The sequence below is a fragment of the Alternaria arbusti genome (genome assembly GCF_024043155.1).
Source record: "Alternaria arbusti strain BMP 1465 chromosome Unknown scaffold_1, whole genome shotgun sequence".
NCBI lineage: Eukaryota > Fungi > Ascomycota > Dothideomycetes > Pleosporales > Pleosporaceae > Alternaria > Alternaria arbusti.
In genome coordinates, this window is record NW_026249941.1 from 811,593 (window position 1) to 823,885 (window position 12,293).

The following is a 12,293-nucleotide window of genomic DNA, read 5'->3' on the forward strand; positions in this document are numbered from 1 at the left end:
AGTATTGAGGATTTCAGGACTTTTGCTAAGATGATGTATACCTATGATAGCCGCCGGCACGCCCTATGCAGATAGTGCGGGGCTTTGCTCAATGCAGCAGGTGCTAACATCAACCAGTGACGGCATTGCCTGCCCCACGTTACGCCAGTAACTACAATGCGCATTCTCGAGACCAGAAAACCATTTCGTGAAATGAGTAAGATGAAATACCGAGAAGGATGTCCATGCGACAGGCCGCCACGCACTTGCAAGGCCATGTTACCCCAGGTGTCGACAAGCCCGATAGCTCCACCACGTTCGGCCCTTTTCCCGGAGCGACCGACTCTCAGTCCGCATCGGAGCGCACCTCGATGATATTTGGATGGGAGAATCCTTTGCCGAACCTCTTCCTATCAAGATAAACGGTACCTTGCGCCTGGAAGAACGCCAACAGAGTAGCCAAAGCCGACGTGTCAAGATCGCAGGATCCTCCCTCACCAGACTCGAACTCATCGTCAAGCTCAATGCCATTCTCGTAGCCGTGGGCTAGAAAAGGTCCACGGAAGTAGTTGCCTGCAGCTGGGCTCAGCGATTTGGTCAAACTCGGAGTGGTGGGCAGGTTCTCGTTCATGTAGTTGTCATGATAGTAGATACCGACCCGGTGCGAGGGTATGCGCTTGAGGGTGGGCCAGGTGTGTGATATGTGATTCAACATGTTGCGACCGAGGAAAGGCTCGCAGGATATTGATCCGAAGTCCTTGACGTTGCCGTATTCGATCCAGACGAAACGCGGCAAAGGCTCATCTCCGGGGAAGAGGAGACCGCGAAAGAAGGTTGCACCGGGTCGTGGCTCGAGATCTGCGAAGGACTTGCAAAGCATCTTGTGCATCTTCCAGTCTTTCTTTTGACAGGCGGTAGAGCAGTAGCGTGCGTTACTACAGGTGGAACAGCGTTGTTCAGCAGGCTGTTTGCAGACGAAGCAGGCATGGGGAGTTGTAGGCGGAGCTGGCGTCATATCTTCTGAGTTGATGATCGTTAAGAAGGTGCAATGGAGAGCAGTGGGTAGTAAAGTAGAGATAGAAAGTTATAATTCATAAAAGACTGCTCACTTGCGCATGACCTTCTCACTCAATCCATCGCACGGACCCCAGGGCCGACTTTGTCTCTCACCTCGGCTTTCCACGTATCCAGTTGGTCTGTCCCAAATGAGTCGAAATGTCCTTCCAGGCGTCCAGTCTCGGTAATCACACTACCTTTACCTTCTTCCAAGAACTTCCCCGTGACCTGCGCAGCGATCTTCAACAGCTCTTCCGAAGGCACACCGTCCGTCTCGATATCCTTTTTGCCCGCGGCCGTAGAAAAGACAAAGCCAACAACAAACGGCATGTTGCTCTTCTGTGCTTCCTACTGTTTTCCAGATTTGGCAGCAATGATGGGACTGAATTGTTCTTTCATCCTCCCCATCAACTCCCAGCAAAGGTCGTGCATGGTGAAGTAATCGAACGTGATTTCTGGAGCCTCGGCGTGGAGAGCAGTGGCTAATTTCTGGATGACGTGGGTTTGCCTTTGAATGGTAGGTGCGACGGCGGCGAGGGACGAATGATGGCATGCGCCGTCTTTGATCGCGTCTTCAATGGCTTCGGCTGTGATGAGTCGTTCGTCGCCATTTGTTGCAATACGTGAAGCCATCCAGGCCGATACTGGACCCTTGAACTTCAACAAACGTGCGTTTGCTTTGGTTTCCTTGACCTTCGTGTTCCTCTTCGAACTTGCCCAGTTCGTTGCTGAAGCACCAATAGCCATGAGGTAGTTCTTCCAATGTCCCTCAAAGTCTTTAGGGGGCTCGCCAATCAAGCAAGCCGAATTTCCTTGCATATCCCACAGCGTCTGAAGATCCTTCCACTCTTCCGAAAGAAACTCAGTCTGGCGCAAGGCATGGTATAATTGCGTTGCGCACATGACCGCACCGGGTGTTGCGGCGTACTTGACAGCTTCTCTATGGAAGACGGTTCGTGCATAATGGATCCTGCAATATTGGAGTTACAAAGTCAGTATACGTCTCACATGTACATCGTACTGTGAGGACTTACCAAAGACCACAATGTGTGGGGTTGCGACGCCACATGGTATAGTCCTTGTAGGGAGAGGTAAACGCCGCCCGGACAAGTGCGAGAGGATCGACCTTCATGATCTTCTCAACTGATTCGACCAATTTTCTCATGTCGGAAGAAGCTCTAGGGTAGACCTCAACATATCTCTGAAGTGTAGTAAACTCGTTGCGCATCTGCGTCCAACCCGCACCAACCTCGGTAGAGTAGACAATGTCGAGATATATTTGAAAAGCAAAGCACATCCAGATGGGTGGTTGCTTGTTTGTATTTTCCCTTGCAAAGGACTTCCGCGCAGCATCGAAAGCGATGACAAACTGATCCTCAATCACCATCGGATGATTGTGTAGCAAGGGAAGATCCTGAAACAGCTCTTGCAATGTCGACTTATCGCGAGCATACTTTTCCCTGTTCGTTCTAGGTGGTGGGCCTTCATTTTCGTCGAATCGACCCCATTTGCCATTGTAGTCCATAATGTGCCCGTTCATGTTATTGTTGAGGTAGACCAGGAGGCCATAACGGGCGTTGACAAACAGGGCATTCGCGATGTCGTAGGCTTTGAAGTTATAGTCGTCCGACCAGCAGAACCAGCCTTTCGCTTCGGGATCAGCGCCAGCTTCTTTGGCGATAGCCAAGAAGTACACCTCGTGGAATGGCACGCTTTCGACCAGATGCTTGATCACTGGGTAGACTTCATCTTCCATGCTGTGCGCAAGCTGGATCGCTGTGTTGGTCGCTACCGACACAGTTGCCAGGTCGAGTTCTCCCGCATGATGTCGACCCCACAGGTCTGCAATCTCAGCACGAAGGCGAGAGAGGTCATCCATCAACATGGTCATTGCCATGAAGGCTTCAATGACGGAGTCGTTCCACACTTCAGCAGTGTAGTCCAGTTCCACAGGCTTCGGCGGAGGTGCGACATCTGGTGCAGCGAGAAACTCGGCCGATGGCTCATACACATCCAAGACCTCGAAGACATTGCGAACTCTAGTCTGTCTGATTCGGTCTTTGTCACTCCTTGGCGTAGCATTCTTGATGCTGTTGAGATCGAGTGCATTGGTCCGTATCAAAGGCTTGAGTGCGTCGCGCACGCTTTCCAAGACAGTGACAAAAAAGCTGTGACGGTCATCAGACGGCTTGTCGACGGCTTCGCCGGCAGCTGCCAGCTTTTTCGAGAAAGCACTTCGAACAGAGATCACTCTATCAAGTGCAACGTTGAAGTAGTCTGGAACCTCTACGTTGCTGCCTTTGACACCAGCGATGTGAGCAGACAAAGGTACGAAATCCTTGATAGCAAGGGTGTATTTCGGACTAGACGTCTACTTGTCTGATCCACTCTGCGCAGTATTTCCGGCTTTTCTGGCTTTGCCTTTGAGTCTTTGCGTCTTCTGTTCCGCAGGAGCAGGTGGTTCGAGGGGCTTGTTGTAGCCAAACGACTTGGCTGTAGTCGCGACTACAGGAGAGCGGAATTAGCGCGTGCATCTCTCGTAACTCTAACCGCAACTTACGCCATGATGCCACGACATCTGTATCGTGTTTGTATTGCTGGTAAGTGCTTCGTAGGTTGTTGGCCGCCATTGTGGATATGCTACTGTAACCGCTTCTATTCCAGCCGAACTGACCTCAGTACGTAGGTACTCAGGTATGCAGACTATCCTTTTCTAGTGAGTAGAACTTCGGAGGAGATATTTTGAGTGTGTTGTCTTCGCTACCATAGATTGTCAATGGGTGAGACGGCTTTCTGGCGGTGCGCGGAGATATTGCTGGGTCCTTCCCCGCCACGCGTCGCGTCGCGATCGCGACAAATCGCTTTCTGAGGCACGCATCGAAAAAAGCAAGTCCCACCCTCTGACATCTTGCGTTGCAGAGTTTTCTAAGCGCAACCGGTTCTCCGCCCCGCCTATTGCTAATTGATGCAGACTGAAGTGTTGTTTGGGTGTACTCCCAGTGGTAATCTGGTGTTGCGCGCCTGAATGATGGGAGGCCGAGCCGTCCACGGGTGGAAAACCGCCATGCTAATTCCGGACTAGCTTGAATGACATGCTGTGCGGCACAGCGAGCACTTGCAGCAGTGCAATGCAGCCCATCTCAATCACCCTATACTCCATCAAATTGGTGCATCTAGAGAACGGCTCTGCACAATGGAACGGCTGCCACCGCTTCAAACATCCAGAAGTGAGTGTGCTAAACATTCGCCTTACTACGTCATCATCTAATGCTCTCCAGGCGACAGCACCAGCTCGTTGACTACTCTACCAAACGAGATACTACTCCAAGTCTTTTCGCATGTCGATTTGCATAGGTCCATCCGTGTATTGGGCTATATTCCGGATGATCCCCCTCCAAGCTCTCCGGACGAGTATCTCGTTTCCGATTTTCGCGCTAATTCTCGCTCGCTGCTCAACATTGCATTGACGTGTAAGAGGTTCACGGTTCTGGCTCGCGAAGTCCTGCTTTCTTCGCTCGTGCTCGAGGTCGGCTTCCCAGGAACATTGAATGAGCTTTCCAATTCGGACATCTACGGCCTGATCTGGAGATTGCAAGCACGACCGGAATGGAAACGACATATAAAGCAGCTGAGGTTATGCTTACCGTCGGAAGATCGTGGTATCATGAAGTTTAATGGTCGAGGTCCAGTAGAGCCTCATGTGAACTACCTCGTCTACGAGAAGGCGCGTGATATCGTCGCTTCCCTCGACCTACCTGCTTGGTGGAAAACAGGGAAGATTGCAGAACTGAAGGGCACCTTCGCACATGCTTCAGCTTCCGTGTTCTTGGCTCTGCTACCAAATATTGCGACCTTGTGCATATTCGACCCATACTCAAATCTTACCCTCGCTGAGGCGCATTTCCAAGACACGCGCCGTTGGCAGAAATTCGCTTCAACACAAGATTTTGCTTCAAGGCTACCGACCGCACATGTGCTATCCTATTTGAAGTACGAAAGCCCCTTACCGCCGCTATTAGGGGGTGGCTTGGAGCACTATCCCAATCTGCACACTCTCGACCTGAGCATCAGACTTCAAGGCCAAATACACTCGCAAATTCGCATGGCATCCGAGCATTACCTCAGCGGCCATCGTGTACAGCCAACAATCCGACATCTCCGTCTAGACTTCGAGGTCAGAACCGTCGGCGTATGGAATACCACCTCTCGAGCGTGTATGACGAACGTACTCCGCGCCTTTCCCAATCTTCAATCACTAGAATACTACGCGGAACCGTCGGACAGTAAGAACCCGTATCGGAGTGTCCGCGCGTTTCCTGCCTACCAGGCAAACATCCAATACTATCCTACCGGGCCGTCTGCTTTCGAGGACGATGTCTACGTGGATGAGCAGTACTGGGATCGAACGATATACGATGCGCGGAGCGAAGTTACCGACTACCAGAACCTCGTGGACGGCATGGTACATTTACGACCAAATCTGCAAACCTTACAGCTACCGGGTGGGTTCTGGACACTACCGGGTGCAATGCGCAAACCATTACCGCGATTCGACCAATTTGAGCAGCTCAAGAAACTGGTCATCCCTCAAGCAGCGCTCATATCGATCAAGCTCGACAACATGCGTTTTGACGCCGTCTTTGAGGGCGATTTTGAACTTTCACCGACACAAGCTCTACCAATATATTTGCAACACCTCAAGATCTTCGACGTTGACTTGACATTCTTGGAAAGCAGATGGCTACAAGATCTCTTCGGCGCGCAGAAGGCAGAGAACCATTGGCCAAGGCTGCAGTGTGTAGAGATCTTGATGGGGCCTACGGTCACAGGGCTGTGTCTTGAGGGGTTGAAGGCTAGACAGAGCAATGCGGAATTTTGGATGCTGGTGGATGGTGCGAGCTTTGGGGTGGTGGTGGGAAGGGATGACGAGGGGCCTGATGCGTGAGGTGGCTCACGACTGTCATGTACGAGGCGGGAATATGTTCACAGCGGCCTTTGTTCGATACAACGAGATCATGTAAATGCCACGCTGCTTCGAACGAATGGCAAGGAAGTCGAAGTCGTATAATGTGGGCTTTAGAAGGGATTAAGATGCACCTGTCAAACTCTCATCATTCAATGTAGGCAACTGGAGAGATCTCGCGCGTGGGATTCAACGAGGAGAAGATAAGTGGTAAAGTTAAGTGATTCGTATAAACAGTATGCAAGTCTATATATGCACAAAGAAGTCGTGGTATATACAAGACTCCGCCCGACCAAGCGAAGTCCGATCATCCCATCATAAACGCCGCGCTATCAGCGTTCAATCCTCATAGGTATCATCTAATCCAAAAGTAATCCCACCCAATAGTATCAAAGCACACACATTTAGACCTTGGTCTCAAACATGCGGGCCTCGACGTCCTTGCCAGCAAGCACAGAGTCGTTGTCAATAGCACCATCAGTAGTACCGACATGGCTCTCGCTGTAAGCATCGAGCTCGGCGCCCTTGACCATGTTAAGGTAGATGGGGTAAGACCAGGCAATCGCGAAGAAGATGAGCGGGATGCACATAGCCTTTCGTGTTCCGATGCGGTCAGCAACGTTGCCGAGAATGACGGGGCCAACGGCACCACCGCAGACGGAGGAGACGAGGAAAGAAGCACCGCGCTTGGTGTGGCGTCCGAGACCGCGGAGTGTAAGGGCGAAGATGATGGGGAAGATGCAGGACTCGAAGAAGAGGACGATCATCAGCATGCTGAGACCTCCCCAGTTGGGTCGGGTGGCGCTGCCAGTGTTGGTGCCGATCGCAGCGCTGATAAAGATCATGATCAGGGTCTGGAAAGCGAGGAGTACGTAACGGGGCTTGCCGCCGTAGTACATGAGTCCGGCTGCTGCGAAACGTCCGACGGCGAAAAGTGCTTGAGCGATGGCGTAGAAGTTGGCTCCCTCGTGGTGGCCTTCAGTGACGGAAAGGTCAGGGCGTGCCTCAGCGAAGTAGTTAATAAAGTAGGCTAACGAGGATATCAGTATAGGTCTATTGGAGTGGATATAGAATGTGGTGAGGGTGTAGGATGGATAGGGGGAATTTTGAGGAAGTTTGGGGAATTTTCGGAAAAAGTGTAAAACTTACCAGCAACACCAACTTGACCAGCGACGTAAGAGAACTGAGCAGCGGTACCCCAGAAGAGAGTGTACTGCTTGCGGAGGGGCTTGTCGACGTAACCAGTAGCAGCGGTGGTCATCTCAGCTTGGTCGGCCATGTCGGAGTCGGTGATCTCAGGAATGGGAGCGAAGTAGAAGACAACGGCGAGGATACCGACGAAGCCAGCAATACCAAGGTAGACCCATTGAACAGCCTCGAGAGACTTGCCGTCGGTACCAACATTCTTGAAGATGACCTGAGCAGCGAGGACGGGAGCAACGACAGAGCCGACAGCCTGAACGGACTGAGACAGCTCAAGACGGAACTCGGAGTACTTGGGAGGACCGCAAACAGCAATGTAAGGGTTGGCTGAAGTCTCGAGAGTCGACAGACCAGAACCAGCAAGGAACATGGCACCGCAGAAGCCACCGAAGCTTCGCTTGACAGCCGCAGGCCAGAACATAAGAGCACCGACACAGTAGATGGAGAGACCGAGAATGAAGGTGTATCGGTAGCCGAACTTGCGGAGGAACCATCCAGAGTATGTCAAAGGACCGATGAAGTAAGCACCGAAGTAAGCAGCCTGGAGACCAGATGACTCTCCGCGAGTGATGTCAAGAGCGACCTGGAAGCGAGAGTTGAGGACATCGAGAAGACCGTAGGCGAATCCCCACATGAAGAAGAGGATAGTGACCAAGGTGACGGGAACGATGGATTGGCGGACCGTGAGAGCGGAAGCTCCAGTGACGACACGGTTGTCGACAGACTTGCGGCGAACCTGTTCGTCGACGACTTCAGCGACTGAAGGGCGGCGAGCTTGCTGCTCGTGGACTTGGTCCAGAGTAGGCTCTTGCGAGCCGTTGTTTCCAAAGAAACCCATGGTGATGGTAGGGTAAAGATGAAGATTGGGAACGAAGGAGAATATAAGCCCAAGGATCAACAGATGATACGTCTGTAGAGGCAAATCCCAGATAGTGAGAGACGAAGAGCGAGATGCTGATGCTGTTTCAGTGAAGGGATACAGCGCACACTATATATCCGCTCTCCGCGTCTCCAGATACCCATCTCCATGGTATAGGTCGCGACATGGGGCTGGTTCCATCCAGACTGCAATAGCAGTCGGTAGCCCATTCGGTAGTCCCATGCTGGCGTTGGTTGAGCGCGGCGTATAAGCCGGGGTGTTGGGGTAGATTCTACTGCTAACGCATCGCCCCGTACGCTACACCCCAGTATCCGCAAATTTTCATCGGAGCGCTGCCGTGATGGGCTGGCTCCTCCTCGGCGACTCAGTAGCCTGCATATTCTCCCCGAGAGTATAGCCGGCAAACATCGGATGGTGCGTGTCTGTGTCCAATCACCACGTGCATAAGCATGCACTAACAGCAACGCATGGACGTTCTTCTCCGAGCAGTCCCACTTAGTCGTTGAGCCTCATGAGACAAATGCCTCGCAGATGGGGCTCGATAGCATCTCCGCGTTGCCAACCCCATGGAGAGACTGTAGCGCAGAAAAAAACTGGAATGCACACAACAGTGGAGTCCCCAACCCGCAAAATGCCCATCTAGCGAGCTGCTCCAGCGCCTTCTAGAGGGGCGCATCATCTGCACCCCGCTGTTGATCTCAGCGATCTCGCCTGGTGCCATGTCGTCAGGGTCCTTCGGTGCAGAACCTCTAGAAGGCGTTTTTACAAGCAACGGCAAGCGAGGCTTGTAGGGCCAGCGAGTGAACGACAAGCGATCCAGGAAAGATTCTGGGCGCCACCAAGCCTTCTTTGGGGAATTCATGATCTTGTTAAGCGTTGGTGCGCACCGTCTCTTGGACGCGCAGCCAGTAGCCTCTGGGCTCCCTTGGCATGTTTTAGGCACAATGACATGAGGCCTTGTTGAGGCTCCGACTGCTGGGCCAGGGTGGTCTCGCATGGCCTGAAGCTTGGGGTCTGTGACCTGTTTGCCGCGAGGCTGCATGCTGGACTGTCCTATGGCTGCGCTGCGATATCGCGATATTCGACTGAAGCATTTGGAAAACCGCTCAACATTTGCGGTATTGGTTTAGTACATACCAGCTATGCCTAGTAGCACGGTGGCTTTGCAGATGAAAAGATCTTCACATCGAGCTGAGAGTATCGACAGTGGCTTGCCATATGCTCAATCAGGGTGGATGGAGGGTCTTCATCTCTTCATCAGAAGGTGTAGATTTTGCACTTGCGATATGCATCCGCTGTACGCGACAGCCACGAACTTCGTCAAATGTAGTCATCAGACATGACGCTCACAGCTCAAAGGCCCGTCTCATTCACAGCTGGGCAACCATCAGCCTCCATCTCTCCATCTTTTACTAGCAACTCTGCCGCATGTCTACCAGGTTCACCATCTTTGCCTTCCGCGGGCACTGTACCCAAGCTGCAAGGGTGCCTGCACCACTGGGGTGGAAGCTGGGGTCGACATCTCAACGAGAGCTTCTAGTGTGCTTCTAGCGTGCTTCTCCGCATGCTCTTTCTTCTGCACCACGCGCATGTAAGCTCCAAAATGACGTGTCGCATGTCAGCGCCACTCCGCAAGTACCGTGTAATTGGTCACGCGAGGTGCTGGCGGGAGGTTTGTCGGGAGATCAAAGGCTAGGCGTCGGAGTTGTCTCACGTGAACATTTCTGGGCGCCACGGCGGCCTGGATCACGAAAGTGTCGGTTTTGGCCGTTCTGCTAACGGAGACGGGGTGTAGTGACGGGAACCATGCACTGTGGTGCGCTGGTAGAGGAATATGTCGCCGCACGGAGCCGGCTAGTGGGTGCCGCTTTCTGCTCGTCTGGCGGTTGTTGTGATATCGTCAATGCGTCTGGGGTGCCCATGGAGCATGGTTGGAGCGTAGGCGATGCCGAAATCACTCGAATCGTGCGCGCAAAGTGCCGGACACCCGTTTGTTGAAAGCGAAAGCGGAGGTGGAAACAAGCGATTGCCTGTGTCTTGCCCCTTCGAGGACTAGTCTTTCACGCAGTCTTGTGCATAGTGGGATGATGAGTCTGTGCAAGGGTGAAGAGGTCGGAGCATTGCCAGCGAGAGCGCCTATTACCTTTACGCGCCCACTCCGTTATCTACTCCATGCGTCTGAACTTTGAAAGGTGGAGCGTTGCCGAAATGGAGATGAACAGAAGAAGCGCAGCCGCATAGATCAGGCCTCGATGTCTTCACGAAACCTATCGTCCACCCTTGACAATGTACTCATCTCCCAACGTAAATCCTCCAAGTACGTCTTTTAACCCCTCATCATAGTCAGGCTGTACGTCTCTTCCCTCCTCGTCCAAGTTGCCCAGATAGTTCGTAATATCCCTCCCATCAAACTCTCTCACCTCAAACCCATTTCCTAGAAACGCCCACATGTTTCCTTGTCTATACTCAATCTCAAAGTCTTCATACCGCGGCGTTTCCATGATCTTGAGAAAGTGGAGGCGCGAGCCGGGCCACATGGTTGCTTGACCATCCGTCTTTCCTTGCTTGAACCAAGAACGGCATGGTGAAGTCCACGCGGTGCGTTGTAGAAAGAGATCGGCGTGTTGGCGGAATTGCACACAAGGAGCAAGTTTGGGGGCAAGAGACTTGATGTTCTCGACCTGGCATTTTGTAATGACGGAGAAGATGTAGCGGGTCCACACTTCGATCAATGGCATGAAAGAACCATGACCGAGAGGACCATACGGACCACAGAAGGAAAACGTGTTCGGGAAGTTGGGGATACCAACGCTGAGATAAGATGTTACGCCTTCCTCTGAACCCCATAGATTGCGCAGATCATGCCCATGGGCTTTGAAGGGGAACCGCGGCAGCCAGGAGGTGTCGAAGCCGGTCGCGCATATGATTACGTCGACTTCGTGGTGGTTGCCGTCTTGGTCTGTGAAACCTGTGGCTGTTATGGAGCCGATAGGGTCAGTAAAGACAGTGGCGTTCGGCGCAACGAGAGCTTCGAGATATCCCGGTGCTGGCGTTGGACGGCGGCATCCGGGATTGAAGTTCTTGGGTATCATCTTCTCGATGAGACGAGAGTCATGATTGAGCTTGTTACGCATTTCGGTGTCTGCGTATTCACGTGCGAGACGAGCTTCCTCACTGCCTTTGATGATGAATTTGAAGCGCTGGTTGAGTTCGTTCTCAATCTGTTTGCGATACTCCAGGTACTTCTTGGGATTTTCTTCGAGGTATTTGAGCTGTTCCTCGCTGTCTATGGAACGTCAGTACTTTCCTTCATATCCTGGAGGGTAGAGCTTACATCGAAAGTTTGCGCCGTTCTTTCCGGCCCAGGTTTGAGCAAAGCCTGCTGTGATCCATATTGGCGATCTAATCCAGTGGTACAGATGCTGGACCTTCTGCTGTATTGACGCGACAATTTGCACACCCGAGCTACCAGCACCGATGACGGCTACACGTTTATTGGAAAGGTCGTAGCCTTCTTCATAATTCGCAGAATGCATCAGCTTGCCCTTGAAGTCTTGCAGACCTGGGATCTCGGGCCACTTCCACTTGTTCAAGACACCTCCGGCGTTGACAAAGAACTCGGCACTGTCTTCAAACACGACGTCCTTCCCTAGATCACGAACACGGAACCGCCATAGACCGGCCGCATCGTCCCACTCCACATGCTCTAAGCGGTGTCGCAGCCTGATATACTTGGCGATGAAGTCATTTTCGCGTTCGATGGATTTCAAGTACTCCCATATCTCCGGCGAATACGAGTAGTAATGCGACCAAAGTTTGATTTTCCAAGAGAACTGATAGTTGACCGAAGGGATGTCACAGGCGCAGCCAGGATATCGATTTTCCAACCAAGTGCCGCCAACATCGTGGTTCTTCTCGTAGCACACTATTTCCAGGTTCTCCATCTCTTCTTCGGCCTTTTTGAGAAAGTTCAGAGTGGATGCGCCTGCGCCCATGAGGACAACTTTGACCTTTCTTTTCGTCCCCATGGGCTGTTCGTTGATTCGGTAGCCATGTTGGTCAGTTTCTGGTGGCAATTGATCACGGACCTTTACGTTGTCGTCAGCCGCAGTGCCAGCAGCAGCGTATAGTGAACTCGGCGGATCTGACTGTATGCCCATTTTGAGATTGTTGGCTCGAAAATGTATGAAAAGTGAGCTTGTTCGTAGTACA

At 52.3% G+C, this 12,293-nt stretch overlaps 5 protein-coding genes across 5 annotated transcripts; 1 reads left to right on the plus strand and 4 right to left on the minus strand.

Moving 5' to 3' along the window:
* Positions 1-325: 325 nt before the first annotated feature.
* Positions 326-1,365, minus strand: J4E86_000296 (uncharacterized protein; the record flags this gene model as incomplete). The annotated part of the gene is made up of 2 exons (XM_051440871.1): positions 326-880; positions 1,150-1,365. 2 exons carry the CDS (start codon positions 1,363-1,365, stop codon positions 326-328), a joined length of 771 nt encoding a protein of 256 aa, XP_051307042.1.
* Positions 1,366-1,383: 18 nt separating this feature from the next.
* Positions 1,384-3,665, minus strand: J4E86_000297 (uncharacterized protein; the record flags this gene model as incomplete). Its single annotated transcript, XM_051440872.1, is given in 4 exon segments — positions 1,384-2,005; positions 2,070-3,398; positions 3,411-3,540; positions 3,596-3,665. 4 exon segments carry the CDS (start codon positions 3,663-3,665, stop codon positions 1,384-1,386), a joined length of 2,151 nt encoding a protein of 716 aa, XP_051307043.1.
* A 563-nt stretch (positions 3,666-4,228) lies between these two features.
* On the plus strand, positions 4,229-5,980 carry J4E86_000298 (uncharacterized protein; the record flags this gene model as incomplete). The annotated part of the gene is made up of 2 exons (XM_051440873.1): positions 4,229-4,262; positions 4,314-5,980. The coding sequence occupies 2 exons, from the start codon at positions 4,229-4,231 to the stop codon at positions 5,978-5,980; spliced, it is 1,701 nt and encodes a 566-aa protein (XP_051307044.1).
* A 422-nt stretch (positions 5,981-6,402) lies between these two features.
* J4E86_000299 (uncharacterized protein) lies at positions 6,403-8,039 on the minus strand (the record flags this gene model as incomplete). Its single annotated transcript, XM_051440874.1, has 2 exons — positions 6,403-7,028; positions 7,148-8,039. The coding sequence occupies 2 exons, from the start codon at positions 8,037-8,039 to the stop codon at positions 6,403-6,405; spliced, it is 1,518 nt and encodes a 505-aa protein (XP_051307045.1).
* Positions 8,040-10,348: 2,309 nt separating this feature from the next.
* Positions 10,349-12,241, minus strand: J4E86_000300 (uncharacterized protein; the record flags this gene model as incomplete). The annotated part of the gene is made up of 2 exons (XM_051440875.1): positions 10,349-11,367; positions 11,416-12,241. The coding sequence occupies 2 exons, from the start codon at positions 12,239-12,241 to the stop codon at positions 10,349-10,351; spliced, it is 1,845 nt and encodes a 614-aa protein (XP_051307046.1).
* Positions 12,242-12,293: the final 52 nt, after the last annotated feature.